The 17,423-nt window shown below is 41.1% G+C and overlaps 1 protein-coding gene across 2 annotated transcripts in view; it reads left to right on the top strand.

Moving 5' to 3' along the window:
- Positions 1–17,423, top strand: part of LOC144691412 (cysteinyl leukotriene receptor 1-like) — a 212,327-nt gene that overhangs the window by 52,389 nt on the left and 142,515 nt on the right. The window contains exon 2 of one of the 2 annotated variants that reach the window (XM_078559475.1): positions 2,432–3,578. The exons of the other annotated variant lie outside the window; for it this stretch is intronic. Within the exon in view, the coding sequence (XP_078415601.1) occupies positions 2,468–3,400 (933 nt within the window). The 5' untranslated portion in view covers positions 2,432–2,467 and the 3' untranslated portion in view covers positions 3,401–3,578. Of the gene's footprint in view, positions 1–2,431; positions 3,579–17,423 lie in introns of those variants that run through there. 2 annotated transcript variants of the gene reach the window in all.

Here is a 17,423-nt window from a genome sequence, read left to right as displayed (position 1 = left end):
AAGCATTTTCACGCAGCAAGTGGTTAAGATCTGGAATGCACTGCCTGACAGTGTGGTGGAGGTAGGTTTACTGCCTGACAGTGTGGTGGAGGTAGGTTTACTGCCTGACAGTGTGGTGGAGGTAGGTTTACTGCCTGACAGTGTGGTGGAGGTAGGTTTACTGCCTGACAGTGTGGTGGAGGTAGGTTTACTGCCTGACAGTGTGGTGGAGGTAGGTTTACTGCCTGACAGTGTGGTGGAGGTAGGTTTACTGCCTGACAGTGTGGTGGAGGTAGGTTTACTGCCTGACAGTGTGGTGGAGGTAGGTTTACTGCCTGACAGTGTGGTGGAGGTAGGTTCAATCGAGGTATTTAAAAGGGAATTACATTGTTATCTGAAAGGGGAGGATATGTAGAGTTAGAGGGAAAAGGCCAGGGGAATAGCATTTGATGAGTTGTTCATTCAGAGAGCTGGTGCAGGCGTGATGGGCTGAATGGCCTCTATCTGCGCTGTAACAAATCTGCGATTCTGTGACTTCAGCGCTTTAATCTGATTTCAACATGCTGATGACATCCAGCTCAACCTCACCACTTGATCCCGCCACGCTCTCTAAATGATCAGATTGCTTGTCCAAAATTCAGTACTGAATGAGTAGAACTTTCCTTCAAATAAATATTGTAAGAATGAAGTCATTGTCTTCAGATACACCACAAACTGCATGCCCTAACCACTAACTCCATCCCTCTCCCTGACAACTGTTTGAGGCTAACCAAGCTAAGCAAAACCTTGATTTTAAAATTCTCATCCTTGCTTTCAAATCCCTCAATAGCCTCCTCCCTTCCTAATTCTATAATTTCCTTCAGCCCCATAACCCTCCGAGATTTTTGCCCTCCTCTATTTCTGGCCTCTTGTGCACCCAGTTTTAATCACTTCAGCTGACGAGGCCCCAAGCTCTGGAATTCCCTTTTAAACCTCTCTGCCTCTCTACCTCACTTTTGTCCTTTATAATGTTCCTTAAGATCTAATTCAATGACTGAGCTTTTGATCATCTTCCCTTATATCTCCTTAGGTGGCTCAGTGTCATATTTTGTTCTATAATGTCTCTGTGAAGTGTCTTGAGATGTCATATTACATTAAAGGTGCCATATAAACACAATTTGCTATTGTGGGGTCAGTTAACTCCACCTTTGGAAATAAAAACAGAAAGTCCTGGAAAAACTCAGCAGGTCTGGCAGCATCCATCGGGAGAGAAAAACAGAGTTAACATTTCAAGTCCAAAACAAAAACAGAATTACCTGGAAAAACTCAGCAGGTCTGGCAGCATCGGTGGAGAAGAAATCAGTTAACGTTTCGAGTCTTCATGACCCTTCGGCAGAACTGAGTATAGTTAGGAGAAAGATGAAATTTAAGCTGGTTTAAGGTGGGGGGGGGGGTGGGGGGAGAGAGAAGTTGAGGGTGGGGTGGTTGTGGAGATAAGCAAGCAGTGATAGGAGCAGATAATCAAAAGATGTCACAGACAAAAGGATCAAAGAGGTGTTGAAGGTGGTGATATTGTCTAAGAAAAGTGCTAATTAAGAATGGAAGACAGGACACTCAAGGTACAGCTCTAGTGGGGGTGGGGTGGAAAGACTAACAAAGTATTAGTTTTAGCTTTACAACTTCAACACCTCTTTGATTCTTTTGTCTGTGACATCTTTTGATTATCTGCTCCTATCACTGCTTGCTTATCTCCACAATCACCACACCCTCAACTTCTCTCTCCCCCCACCCCCCCACCTTAGACCAGCTTATATTTCATCTTTCTCCTAACTATACTCAGTTCTGCCGAAGGGTCATGAGGACTCGAAACGTTAACTGATTTCTTCTCCACCGATGCTGCCAGACCTGCTGAGTTTTTCCAGGTAATTCTGTTTTTGTTTTGGATTTCCAGCATCCGCAGTAGCTTTTAGCTTTTTGTCTTTATTTCAAGTCCAATATCATTCTTCATTGGGTTTTGAAGGGGAGACAGTGGTGTAGTGGTAATATCACTGAGCTAGTAATCCAGAATCCTAAACTAATGCCCTGGGGATGTTGGTTTAAATCCCATTACTGCAGCTGGTAAAATTTAAATTCAATGACTAAAATCTGGAATATAAAACTAGTCTCAATGATAGTAACCATGAAACTATCATCAAATGTTGTTAAAAACCCATCTGATTTACTAATGCTCTTTAGGGAAGGAAAACCACAAAGCTATTAATAGGGCGGTATACTTTTTATTTTATATAAGCATCAAAATACCAAACATTGACTTTAAAACTTTGCTAGAGGCAGCATTGAGAGGAAGAACGATGCCATTAGCTACGCTTAAGTAACTGTGTAAGTACTCAAAGCATTAAATCAAAGCAACATGTAAATCTGTTTAACCTCTCGTCCATTCGTCATCATTAGAATTAGTGGTTTCCTTCTACAGAAACGTCCGAGTGCCCAGATTTTCTCAAAGCAGAGAATGAATAACACGAGCAACATGGAGAATAATTCATCATGTAAGGACATTGACAACTTCAAAACTAGCATCTATGTACCTACATATATCATTGTATTTATTTTTGGATTTATTGAGAACGTTTTCAGTTTATATGTACTCCTGAAGTTATACAAGAGGAAAACTGCAATGACCATTGTCATGGTGAACCTGGCGACGTCGGATCTGCTCTTTGTGTGCACTTTACCCTTGCGGGTGCACTATTATAGAAAAAATGTTTGGATCTTTACAGATTCCTTGTGCATGTTCCTGACTTATGCCCTGTACCTCAACATGTACTGCAGCATCTACTTTTTGACTCTGATGAGCATATTGCGCTACTTTGCTATAGTGCATCCAATTAAATGTTTGAAGTATAGAAGTGTCAAACATGTGCAAATCATATGCATCTCGATATGGGTGTTTGTTGGAATAGCAACCACTCCTATTCTGATAGATAGCAGTAAAATAAATAGGGCACGATGCTTTGAACTCAAACATAAATCAACTTTATTTGTCATGAACTTAATTTCACTGCCCGTGGGTTGCATTATTCCCTTCTTTATTATCACTGTTTCTTACATATTTGTTGTTAAGACTTTGCTAACCTCAAAGGCAAAGTATCACAGGCAAACGAGCTCCCGGAGAAAAGCTAGTGCCATGATTTTTATTGTGACGATTATATTTCTAACCAGTTTTCTGCCCTATCACATTCTACGGACTGTCTATCTTGTCTTAACATCCCATGCCAGATGTCTCGTTCAAAAAGGTGCAGTGGTTACCCTGTGTACTGCAGCAATCAATTCCTGTTTGGACCCGCTTTTATATTACTTTGCAGCAGAGAACTTCAGGGACAAGCTGAGAAGCACAGTCAAGAACACATTCAAAGGCTGTCCTGCCCTGATGCATCGAACCTGACCACCTCCCACAAATCATTTGTATGTCTAATATTAACATCAGACTGATGGGAGTGCAGGATTTTACTTCTTGCTCAGAATGTAAAAGGTCAACAAAATAGTTCTAACCACATATTCTGACATTAAATAATTTAATTAAACATACAATCATGGCAGCTGCCACCTGAAAAAAAAGTAATAGCTCCTCATACAACCTTTTTCTATTGAATACAATTCCAGACTGAAGGACTGATCAAGTCCTTTTTTGCCTTGGCAGAATAAGAAAGTTCCTTTCTTATTCTGTCTTGTTACAACATTGCATGTGGTTTTCCTTCAAACCCTTGCAGAATGAGCTGCTCTGTATATTTCCTTTCAAACCTGCTGTTTGAATCTTCCAGCCCTACAGCCCTGTGAGATGTCTATGTTCTTCCAACCCTGACCATTTCTGCATTGGCAATTACAATCGCTCCCCCATTGCTGGCTGTGCCTTCAACTGCTTGGGCCATAAGCTCTTCAGTTTCCTGCCTAAACCTCTCTGCCTCGATCCTCCTTTTCCCCCTTTAAAATACTTTTTAAAACCTATCCTTTTGACCAAGCTTTTGATCATCTGCCTTACTATCTCCTTATTTGACACGGTGTCAAATTGCATTTGATAATGTTTCTGCAAAGCATATTGGGAGGTTGCATTATGTTAAAGGCACAATATAAATGCACTTTTTTGTAGTTGATCAAAATACCATATTTGAGTATTTTCAATTCAACGTGGCAGAATTTATCAGTTCTTCATATCTCATTATCTATTTCTACAACTGTGAATCTTGCTTCCTATCAGTTCCTCAAGCTTACCAGGGCCTATCTTGCTAACGTACTTTTCTAATGTCTCAGCAAAACTATGCCTTGCCAAAAAGTAGTTGACAAGATCCATGATCCTTTTTAAAACATGTCAATAGCCTAATTTCCTAGAAATCTGATCTTGCTCAAATTGATAATTCAGTATTTCTGTTACCAAATAAAGTGTTTCAAAATTCTTCTTTAGCCTTCTTTAAAGGCAGGTATTAAAGGTCCATATTGGAAGGTCCGAAGTCCTCCAGTGTGAATATTATAATGCATGAGAATCAGATTTAAAATCTGAACTGTGGTGCACTATGGGGCTGTAAAATCAGGGAAATCCCAGCTGAATCCCTGCCCTGTGAGTTAGCCAATCTCAGTCAACATATTGGTGGTTGTACTAAATTCTCTCTAGGCAGTTGAGGGAGAAAATTTGGAAAGGTACCCATAGAGTCATGGAGTTATTATGGCAGAGGAGGCCATTCAGCCATTTGAGTCCATGCTGGCATTCTGTGGAGTAATCCAGTCCGTCCCATTCCATCGCTTTTTCTCAGTAACTCTGCAGGGATAATAAGTGCTACCCATACGGTTTAATAAGACGATCTATTCCCCCCCCCCCACCCACACACACACAAACTATTCCTTTCTCAGTCCTTTTGGAATGGACTTGGAGATGGGATGGCTAAGAAGGAGCCTGACCACAGAAAGAGGCCATGCCACCCATTGAGTTCATGCTGGTTTTCTGTGGAACAATCTGCTCAGTTCTATCTTCCTCTTCCTGCTTTACCCCGTGGTCCTGCAAGTTTGCTTCCCCCAAGTGCCTTTCTAATTTCTCTTTGACATCACTGATCATCTCCACTTCCATCACCCTAATAAAGCAGAGAGTTTCAGGTCATTACTATTCATTGCGTAAAAATGTTTTACCTCATACTTCCCCTTGTATCTCTTGTTCAAAACCTTAAATCTGTGTCCTCTTGTCCTTGTGCCATCAGCTAATGCATTTCCTCGTCCTCCCTATCTAAACCTGTTAAAATCTTATACACCTCTTTCAGACCTCTCCTCAACTTTCTTTGCTCCACAAAGAACAAGCCCAGCTTCTCAAATCTAACCTTGTAGCCAGATTCCCTCATTCCTGGAACCATTCTGGTGAATCTCATCTGTACCCTCTCAAGGACCTTCACATCCTCCCTAAAGTCTATAGGAACATAGCAAATTACGATGGGATAATGTTAGATAACGTTATCTATAAAAGTGCCTGGGGAATGGCTCAAAGTTTTGGATATGCGAAGGAAGCAATTTGTATTGGTCTAAGCGTCATCTTTGTTAGGCACCATTTCAGATGATTCCTTAAAAGCACCCTTGTTCATGCTAGCCAAACATTTAAGGTTATCTTTCAGTTTATAAACATGTACAAGTGGAACAACTTCAACGGCCTCTTCCAAATGGGAATGCACTTAAATGATTTTCCCACGGTTTTTACTTCAGCTTGAAGTTGATATAGGAAATGTGGACAAATCGTGACATCTGCCAGCTAGAAGAGATCAAATAGAGCTCAAGGTAGATGGCAAGAGGAAAGAGGCAGTATAAGCCAATGAAGACTATTAAAACATTTGATGCATTGATTGAATTAGCCATTGTGTATATCACACAACAAAATCCAGATCACTTGTGATTCACACAGAATTGTGACAAAGTCAAGGTGATGTATTATTCAGATAACATGCTTAAGACAAGCCTTCATAGAGATAAGGGTTGGTGGAGAATCATAGTGCTGGTAATGATTATAATTAGCAGTTTTCCATTAGACTATTTAAGTTGCTTTGTATTTATTAAATGCATTTCCTACTGCTTATAGTTTTGTCCATCTGTTAGGAATTTCCTGTTATTGCATTGGCTTATCACAAGGTCTTGCATAGCATTAAACAAAGACTTCCCAATATCTCCCAAATGGACACCATTGTCTGTTTTTGCCTCATCACAGCCCAAGTGACAGTTTTGCCTCAGTATCTGAGTGAAAAGGTGTTAGGTTCAAGATTTACTCCAGAGGTTTAAGCACATAATCTAGGCTGACATTCCAATGCAGTCATGAGGGAGTGCTGCACTGTTGGAAGTGCCATCTTTCAGATGAGACATTAAACCAAGGGACTGCTGTCCCTCTCAGCTGAATGAAAACATTCATATCGCACTATTTTGAAGACAAGCTGGAGATTTCTCCCAGAATCCTGGCCAACATTTAACCCTCAACTGACATAACTAAAAAAGATAACCTTTGCCCAGATCTGCCGAGGAGCTGCAGTCATTGTCAGATTGCCGCTCTGCTTGAACTTTCCCCAGCCTCCACGTTTCTTCCTATTTCTTGCCTTGCCTTCCAAGCCTGGCTTTCCCAAAAATAGAGAGTGCAGCATCCCTCCAAGAGCTCTGTCACACTGCTGTAGAGTCGGGGGAAGAAAGGACTCAACCCCTTTTTACAGCACCAGCTGTCATAAAGATCCAGTTTGAATGTTAGTGAGTGGGTGAATGGATGAATGTTAGTGAGAGGATGAGTGGATTAATGAGTGAATGGGTAGGGTAGAACTGGTGATTTAAGTGGGTAGGGTAGGGTAGGTGAGGTGGTAGGTGGGTAGGGTGGTGGGGGGGGAGGTCTTGGTGGGAGGTGAGTGAGGTGGTAGTGGGTAGGGTGGCAAGTGGGTAGGGTGCCAGGTGGGTAGGGTGGTAGGTATGCCTGAGTGTAGTCAGGTCAAGTGCTAGTCAGGTCGGGTTGGGGGGGGGTAGCCAGGTGGTCAGGGTAGTCACGTGTTCAGGATGGGTACTCGGGTCAGGTCGGGGGCAGGGGGAGGGAGAGACGGGGTGGGTGGGATCAGTGTGAATGACTGTGGGAAGTGGGAGGTCACTTGTATAACCACCCAGGAGTTAGACTAGGTTTTTTCTATCTAACATTTCCTGCGTAACTATCCAGATAAGTACCGAGGAACTGTCCGAATCGATGACTCTAATTCAGAGTCAGCGACATTCATGAAAGGCCCTGGGGAGCAGAGTAATTTCCCATTGGAAATTCAAACTTCCCGGGCAATTCCCACGAAGGTCATTGCCTCAGGACTTCCACAAGGTCCCGACATACATCTCCGGTCACACTTCTGTCTTCGACAATTCAGAGACCAGGTGATTTGGCCCAATATCATTCATCTCACTGCTGTGTTGGGACCTTACTTTGTGCAACTTGGCAACTGCATTTTTTACATTACAACTGAAAGTACACCTCAAAAGTACTTCACTGGATGTGAAGCAGCAATCTGTGTCTCTTAAAAGGAGTTCTTCCTTAGCTCTTATGTGCCTTCAGCTAATTCCCCTAAATCTTTCATTGTTTGGTCTGCCTCTCTAATACATGTAGCATCTGGGAATGTTTTGCCTTTTTATATTAATAGTGCTGTATTTATGCAAGCTGTTTTTGTAACTGAGTCACTAATTGGCATTATTAAATCAGCTATTGACCTTCGTAATCTTGACTATTTTTTCTCTCCTTTGATACAATGCCACAAGTCAGACAAGAAATCTGGTTCTAGGTATCTCCCAATGCTACTCTGTAGCTGCATGCTTGAATTTTATTCATTCCAATAGGCAAAAGTGTTCTCTAGCACTTTGTGTTTCTCTCTGTTAGTTTTACTGGGACAGGAAACACCAGAACGGAATTGTAAGCATAAATCTAAATTTCATAACTTTACGGCATTCACCCCTGATACACCTTGTATTATGAATTGGTGGTTTGCTGATGCCTGGTTCCATAGAACCATAGAAAAGTTATTGTGCAGAAAGAGGCCATTCAGCCCATTGTGTCTGTGCTGACCAAAAAGAGAAAAAAAGAAACTAGCCGCTCATTTTAATTCCACTTTCCAGCACCTGGTCCATAGTCTTGCAGGTTCCAGCACTTCAGGTGCAGATCCAGGTACCTTTTAAATGAGTTGAGCATTTCAGCCTCAGCCACCAACTTAGACAATGAATTCCAGATGCCCACCTACATCAGGGTGAAAAAGATTTTCCTCATGTTCCTCCTAATCCTCCTTCCAATCACTTTAAATCTATGCCCCCTGGTAATTGACCCCTCAGCTAGGGAAAACAAGTCTTTCCTGTCCACCCTATCTAGGCCCCTCATAATTTGTACATCTCAATTAGGTCACCCCTTAGCTTCCTCTGTTCTAAGGAAAACGATCCCAGCCTATCCAACCTCTCCTCACAGCTGCAATTTTTAAGCCCTGGCAACATTCTTGTAAATCTCCTCTGTACATCTCCAGAACAATTACGTCCTTCCTGTAATGTGGCGACCAGAGCTGTACACAAAATTTCAGCTGTGGCCTAACCAGCATTTTATACAGTTCCAGCATTACATCCCTGCTTTTGTATTCAATGCCTTGTCCAATAAAGGAAAGCATTCCATATGCTTTCTTGACCTACTTGACCAACTGCCCTGCCACTTTCAAGGATCTGTGCACATGCATTCCAAGATCTCTCACTTCCTCAACCCCTCTCAATAGCTTCCCATTTATTGAGTATTCCTTTGCTTTGTTTGCCCTCCCCAAGTGCATTACTTTTTTTATATTCATTCACGGGATGTGGGCTTCGCTGGCTGGGCCAACATCTATTGCCCATCCCTAACTGCCCTTGAGAAGGTGGTGGTGAGCTGCCTTCTTGAACCACTGCAGTCCATGTGGTATAGGTACACCCACAATGCTGTTAGGAAGGAAATTCCAGGATTTTGACCCAGCAACAGTGAGGGAACGGTGATAAACTTCCAGGTCAGGATGGCGAGTGACTTGGAGGGGAATTTCCAGGTGGTGCTGTTCCCATCTATCTGATGGCCCTTGTCCTTCTAGGTGGTAGTGGTCGTGGGTTTGGAAGGTACTTCACACTCTTCCAGATTGAATTCTATTTGCCACTTCTCTGCCCTCTCAACCAAACTATTGATATCATTCTGGAGCTGACAGCTATCCTCTTCACTATCAACAACACGGCCAATTTTTGTGTCATCTGTAAATTTCCCGATCATGCCTCCCACATTTAAGTCTAAATTATTAATATATACAACAACCCAGAAGGAAAAAACAGTAAAAACTGGGAAATAAGAATACTGGTCCCAACTGGTCTTGTGTAGTTTAAAATGGAACACCAGTAAAACTGGGAAATAAGTGCACTGGTCTGAACTGTTTTGTCCAACTGGGAAACAGCAAGAGCCTCAACACTGAGCCCTGTGGAACGTGACCAGAAACAGTTTTCCATTCGCAAAAACATCCATTGGCCATTACCCTTTGTTACCTGTCACTGAGACAATTTTGGATCCAACCTGCTACCTTCCCCTGTATCCCATGGGATCTCACTTTCCTAACCAGTTTGCCATGTGGGACCTTGTCAAATTCCTTACTGAAATCCATGTAGACAACATTCAGTGCACTACCCTCATCAATCCACCTTGTTACTTCCTCAAAAAATTCCTTTGTTAGTAATACGATATTCTCCTAACAAAACCATGCTGATTATCCCTGATCAATCAGTGCCTTGCTGAGTGACATTTTATCCAGTATCAGAATTGTTTCCAATAATTCGCCCACCATCAACGTCAGACTGACCGGCCTATAATTTTCTGACCTGGCCTCGCACCTTTTTTAAATAATGGTACAACATATGAATAGTTCAACATATGAACATACAACCAAGGAGCAGGAGTAGGCCATTCGGCCCCTTGAGCCTGCTCTGCCATTCAATATGATCATGGCTGATTTGATAGTAACCTCAAATCTGCAACCTGCCTACCACCGATAACCTATCACCCCCTTACTTACCAAGAATCTATCCACCTCTGCCTTAAAAATATTTAAAGACTCTGCTTCCACCACCTTTTCATGAAGAGAGTTCCAAAGACTCACGACCCTCTGAGAGAAAAAATGTCACCTCATCTCCATTTTAAATGGGTGACCCCTTATTTTTAAACAGTGACCCCTAGTTCTAGATTCTCCCACGAGGAAATATCCTCTTCACATCCACCCTGTCAAGACCCCTCAGGATCTTATATTTTCAATCAAGTTGCTTCTTACTTTTCTAAATTCTAGCGGATATAAGCCTAGCCTGTCCAACCTTTCCTCATAAGACAACCCACCCATTCCAGGTATTAGTCTGGTAAGCCTTCTCTCAACTGCTTCCAACACATTTACATCCTTCCTTAAAAATGGTGACCAATACTGTACACAGTACTCCAAATGTGATCTCACTAGTGCTCTGTATAACTGAAGCATAACCTCCATACTTTTGTATTCAATTCCACTTGTAATAAATTATAACACTCTATTAGCTTTCCTAATTACTTGCAGTACTTGCATACTAGCCTTTTGTGATTCATGCACTAGCACACCCAGATCCCTCTGCATCTCAGAGCTCTGCAATCTCTCACCATTTAGATAATGTGCTTCTCTTTTATTCTTCCTGCCAAAATGGACAATTTCACATTTTCTCACATCATACTCTATTTGCCAGTTCTTTGCCCTCCCACTTAACCTATCTATATCTTTTTGTAGCCTCCTTATGTCCTCTTCAAAACTTACTTCCCTACTTATCTTTGTGTCATCAGCAAAATTGGTAACCATCCGATCCATCCTTTCATCTAAGTCATTTATATAAATTGTAAATAGTTGAGGTCTCAGCACTGATCCCTGCGACACGCCACTTGTTACATCTTGCCAACCTGAAAAAAGACCCATTTATGCCTACTCTCTGCTTCCTGTTAGCCAGCCAATCTTCTATCCATGCCAAAAACCTCTGATGTGGCATTTATATCAAATTGTTCTGGAAATCTAAGTACAGTACATCCACCGGTTCCCCTTTATCCACAGCACTTGTTACTTCCTCAAAGAACTCCAATAAGTTGGTTAACTATGATTTCCCTTTCACAAAACCATGTTGACTCTGCCTGATTACCTTAAACTTCTCCAACTTAAGCTATAGCTTCTTTAGCTTCTAACATTTTCCCTGTGACTGATGTTAAGCTAACTGGCCTATAGTCTCCCACTTTCTGTCTATCGCTCTCTTTTCGAATAATGGAGTTACAATTGCTATCTTTCAATCTAATGGGACCCTTCCCGAATCTAGGAAGTTTTCTCGCCATTTTCTATCTCACTATCCACTATCTCACTATATACTCACTAAAATCTATCTCACTAGCCACTTCTTTTAAGGCCCTAGGATGAAATCCATCAGGACCCAGGCACTTGTCAGCCCGCAATTCCAACAATTTACTCAGTACCGCTTTTCTGTTGATTGTAACTTTCCTGAGTTCCTCCCTCCCTTCCATTTCCCGATTTATAGCTGCTTCTGGGATGTTACTTGTATCCTCTATAGTGAAAACTGATGCAAAATACCTGGTCAATTCATCTGCCTTCTCCTTGTTTTCCATTATCAATTCTCCAGATTCACTTTCTATCGGGCCAATGCTCACTTTGTTAACTCTTCTCTTTTTTAACTATTTGTAGAAACTTTTGCTATGTTTTTATATTTCAGGTTAGCTTTCTCTCATACTCTAATTTTTCCCTCTTTACTAATCTTTTAGTCATCCTTTTCTGTTCCTTATATTCTGTCCAATCTTCTGACTTTCCACCTGCCTTTGCACAATTATATGCTTTTTCTTTAAGTTTGATACTAACTTTAAACTTTCTAGTTAACTACAGATAGTATGTCCATCCCTTGGATCTTTTCTTACTCTTTGGAATGTATCTAATCTGTGTAATCTGAAATATCCCCTTAAATATTTGCCACTGCATCTCTATTGACCTATCCCTTAACCTAATTTGCCAATTCACTTTAGCCAGCTCTGCTTTCATGCCCTCATAATTGCCTTTATTTAAGTTTAAAAACATAGTTTCAGACCAACTCCTTTCTCCCTCAAACTGAATGTAAAATTCAATTATATTATGGTCACTGCTACCTAGGGGCGCCTTCATTATGAGGTCATTATATAATCCCATCTCATTGTACAATACCAGGTCTAGTACAGCCTGCTCTCTGGTTGGCTCCAGAACATGCTGTTCTAAGAAACTATCCCAAAAACATTCTATGAACTCCTAACCTAGGCTACCTTTGCCCATCTGATTTTTCTAGTCTATATGTAATTTAAAATTTCCCACGATTATTGCTGTGCCTTTCTGACAAGCTCTCATTATTTCTTCCTTTATGCTCAACCCTACCGTGTGGTTACTATTAGGGGGCCTGTACACAACTCCCACAAGTGCTTCTTGCCTTTACCATATCTCATCTCTACCCAAACCGTTTCCACATCGTGGTTTCTTGGACTTAGGTCATCTCTCTCTGTTGTGCTAATACCATTACTAACTAACAGAGCCACCTCCCCACCTTACCCTAGCCTTCGATATTCAGGTCCCAATCCATGTCCTCCTGCAGCTATAATGTCCATCAAATCATACTTATTTATTTCTGTGTGCACTCTCAGTTCATCTATTTTGCTTTGTATGCTTCATACATTCAGGTAAAGAGCCTTTAGTTTTATCCTTTTATTCTTTTTATAACCTCTAGCCTCATCTGTTGATTTACTGTTAGATTTGTACTCTCCATCCTTTCCTATCATGGTCTGTTTTTCATTTCCCGTAATACCTTTCTCTTTTGCCTTGTCTCCACTCTTTAATCTACCACAACTTCACAAATTTGTACCCTTGCCCCCACTACTTAGTTTAAAACCCTCTCTGCTTCCCTTGTTATGCAGGCCACAAGAACACCAGTCCCAGCACGGTTCAGGTGTAGGTCATCCCAACAGTACAGATCCTACTTTCCCCAGTACTGGTGCCAGTGCCCCATGAACAGGAACCCACTTCGCCCCACACCAGGCTTTGATCCACGCATTCATTTCTCTAATCTGATTTGTTCTATGTCAGTTTGCACTTGGCTCAGGGAATAATCCAGAGATTATGATCTTTGAGGTTCAGCTTCTTAATTTTGTGCCAAGCTCCTCATGCTGACTATGCAGAACCTCCTTCTTTGTCCCGCCTTTGCCACTGGTGCCTATGTGGACCACGACAACTGGGTCCTCCCCCTCCCACTGCAAGTCCCTCTCCAGCCCCGAGCAGGTGTCCTGAACCCTGGCACCGGGCCGTCTGGACTCTTACTTTTTGCTGCAGAGAACAGTGTCAACCCCTCTGGCTATACTGTCCATTACTACCACTACATTCCCTGTTACTCGCCCTGCTTGAATGGCTTCCTGTACCATGATGCCATGGCCAGTTAGCTCATCCACCCTGCACCCCCCATTCTCATCTAAACAAGCTGAAAAAACCTCAAACCCTTGGACAATTGCAAAGGCCAAGGCTCCTGCGCTCCTGCCCTCTGGGTCCCCTTACTTGTCTCACTTGCAGTCACACCCTCCTGTTCCCAACCACTGACCAAATCAGAAGACTCTATCCTAAGGGGTGTGACCGCCTCATGGAATAAAGTGCCCAGGTAACTTTCTTGCTTCCAGATGTGCCGCAGTGTCTGCAGATCAGCCTCCAGCTCAATAACTCTGAGCTGAAGCTCCTGCAACTGCAAACATTTACTGCATATGCATTTGCCCTGGATCACATCAGTGTCCAGAAGCTCCCACATCTTGCCCTGCCATCTCCAATATGTGTTAATTCATTAATAATTGCTAATTAATAATTATTAAAGTACACACCTCCCAATAGGTTTTGGCACTGCCAGTAAACTTTACTATACTGATAAAACTTAGTTTCTAATAATACCAGTTAATGGTTTAGCTGCTCCTTCTGCTGCACCAAAGTGGAAATCAAACACTGGAGGCTGAAAAAGAGTAGAAGAGAAAAGCACTTCCTCCCTTCCCTTCACCGAACTCCCCACTCAGCACACTCTACTGCTTGCAGTAAACCTTATCCAAAGCACCTCTTTACCCCTATGCACCAATTCCCCACTTTGAACCAAATTCCCAATTTTACTCTTCAGCCAATGTGCTGTGTTCCAATAACCCTTGGTTCTATACTAGATTTATTTAGTTCCAGGCACTGCTCAAATATATAAATATGCTGAGTGTATATTTTATCTTACAAAAGTTTTTTTCAATGACTGAAACCTTTAGGCATATGGAATTATGTAAAATATAGAAATATAAGGATATTTATTTCATAAATATGTACTTTTGTATCTGTTCCTTGAATGCTACAATGTTTTAATGCAATTATAAATTTGCTTTTTTACTTTTATGTTAAGTGTGTAATGTTATCAATTCATAAAACAACTTGAAAATAAAAAAATATAGTCAACAGTTTTGACTCCACAAACTTGGGTCTTTACATTTTTTATTGAATCTAGGCTAAGTGATGGATCACTTCAGTTATGTGGAGGGACGCTGGGATTGTTCTCCTTAGAGCAGAGAAAGTTAAGGGGAGATTTAATGGCAGTTTTGAGGATCATGAAAGTTTTAATAGACTAGGTGAGAAGAAACTGGCTGGAGAATTAATAACCAGAGGACACAGATTTAACATAATCGACAAATGAACTAAATCAGAACTTGTTTTATTTTGCGAATTCAGGGACAAATACACTTCCATTTAGAAAGGCGTGTGTTAATTAAGGAGAACCAGCATAGATTTAGAAAAGGTAAATTGTGTTTGATTAAGTTGATTGAATTCTTTGATGAGGTAATAGATAAAGCTAATCAAAGTAGTGCAGCAGTTGATGTATACATGGACTTTTAAAAGGCATTCAACAAAGTGCCACACAGGAGGTTTATTAAGAAGATGTAAGCCCATGGAATTAAGGGAAAGGTGGCAGTATGGTTATGAAATTGATTCAATGACAGGAAACAAAGTGTGGTAGTGGGTCAATATTTCTTTCAGAATGGCAGGGGTTGGGGGGAAGTGTTTTGCAGTGGTGTCCCCAAGGTACAGTTTGGCTCCATTACTCTTTTCAATTTTTATAAATGGCCTGGTCTTGGGTGTCAGTAGATGATACGAAACTTGGCAAAGTAGTAGATAGTAATGAGGGTAGCTGTAGGCTTCAGGGTGATGCAGACATGGAGCAGTGAATACTGCACAAATACAAACTGAACTGATTCAATTTCTTTTTTAAATATCATTTTTATCTTGCTCTGCAACTCATCTTTTTGAGTGTATGTTTTAGTAACGTTATCTTAAGTAGCTTCCAGAGGAATAGTGCAAAATAAACTAACCTTTTCTTTTTAAGTAAAAAGGCTTTGCTGCCGAGTATTTTAAATGGAATTACTTGCCCCAGGGGTAAGAGATACACTCTCACATACATTGTTCACGGGCGACTTTTGGGAAGCACCCTTTAAAACATCCATGACAGCATACTTAATTGAAAGAAGCACACATAAATTACTGCTTCAACTGGGAGGAGTGTTTGGGGTCTCAGATGGTGGGGAGGGTGGGGGTAAGAGGGCTGGTGATGCATCTCCTGTGCTTGCATGGAACATGTTAAAGTCACTGTCCATACATCGAGGAAAGGATGAACCTGGAGCCAGTCTTTTCCTTAATCCTGGTTTATTTCCAAGACTGCAGAGTAAAGGCACAGATTCCTCTTGTTTCCCCCAACACCTGGTGTGAACTGGTTTTTATACACATGCAAAAAATCCCTAATGTTTCCCCAACTGGTGGCAGCTTCCCTTAGTTACAAACTTAAAGCATGCACTCCATTGGAGCATGATTCCAACATTAACAGATTCACTTCTTAAAAGAACAAGAAATAACAAGTGCATTTTCTTTTCAGATAAAAAAACTGAAGACAGGGAAATAAATCACACATTTAAGACCAGAGCCATCCCTCTAATACCCCCAGTAATATTTCTCTAGAAGCATCCCGTTTGGTGAAAGAATCTGACAACTGGTGGCTTGTATCAGCCAATTTGAGTTTAGAGATTTCCTTTTTCTCCATCATTTGTTTTAGACTTTTGATATCAATTCATGATCTTTTTTCACTTACAGTCTTTGTGGAATGTATGTTGTGAGGAACCCACCTTCGGGAAATTTGAAGGACATTGGATTTTGGACATTCTTCTTCCTGAGTTATTTTTAAAGTTTGCAATATTAATTTAAGGCTATGATTATCCCATTCTTTAAGAAACCACAGGTCAAGAGAGCAGTCCAGAGGGGAAGACCTGCTGAGGGAAGAGATATTTTGTATATCTAAGTTAACAAAGAACTGCTGTTGCCAGGCTAAAGACTGTTACTGATTGGTTAAAAACACCTGGCCTAAGAGAAGTATTCTTTGAACATCTTAGTCTTTAAAACTCTCAGAGTGAGTGAATGTGTGCCATAGAAGCAGGCTGCCAGACAAAGACTCTCTTTCGTCTCTCTGCTTCACCTTTGTGTTAAACCTTCCTCAGAAACATCTCATCAGAGTAGCTCATCTGTTTTTTTGAAAGTCTACCAAGTTGTGATAAATGAGAGTCATTAATGACAGTTTCACAAAAAATCTGTCTGAAGGAACTTCCAGAACTATTGTTACCAGATTTCTGTTAGATCAACAGCATCGAGATCTCTTTGAATTTTATCCTTTTAAAATAAACTTCCCATCTTTCAGCCTCTGCAGGAGACCGTATTTGTTTTGTCCTGTTTTGTGTTTGTGTGAGAGCGCACAGGGGTTTGAATATCTGTTTTTTGAAAAAAGGGGGAAATCGTTACATTTCTAAACTGGTTAATATACAAGATGTAGTTCATTAACTTGTTTTTAAAAAGTAGTTTGTTTTATAATAAATAATTTTTTGTGTGTTTACTGAAAGAAGCCTAGTTAGAGTCTTGTTATGCTGGGAATAACAGTATCAAAGAGTAACAATTGGCAAATTTTGTGGGTGAATTAAACTTTTAAACTATTGAAAAGACCTGTGGAGAAGTGAGGCTAGAATTAACTGCTTACTCCTCCCATCTCGGTCCATAACAACGTTATCCCAAAGGGATCGATTGTCAATGTAACGTTCTCATAGACTCAGACATTTACAGCGCAGAAGGAGGCCATTCAGCCCATCGTGTCTGCACTGGTCAACAAAGATTTGACTACACTAATCCCATTTTCTAGCACTTGGCCCAGAGCCCTGGAGGCTATAGCAATGCAAGTGAATATCTAAATACTTCTTAAATGTTATTAAATTAAATTTGTCAAACATGATCTTCCCTTAACAAATCCATGCTGACTATCCCTGATAAATCCATGTCTCTCCAAGTGCA

Source organism: Cetorhinus maximus, chromosome 16, assembly GCF_964194155.1.
Source record: "Cetorhinus maximus chromosome 16, sCetMax3.hap1.1, whole genome shotgun sequence".
NCBI classification, from domain to species: Eukaryota; Metazoa; Chordata; class Chondrichthyes; order Lamniformes; family Cetorhinidae; genus Cetorhinus; species Cetorhinus maximus.
The sequence above is the reverse complement of the archived record's forward strand: the minus strand, read 5'-3'. Positions and strand labels throughout refer to the sequence as shown.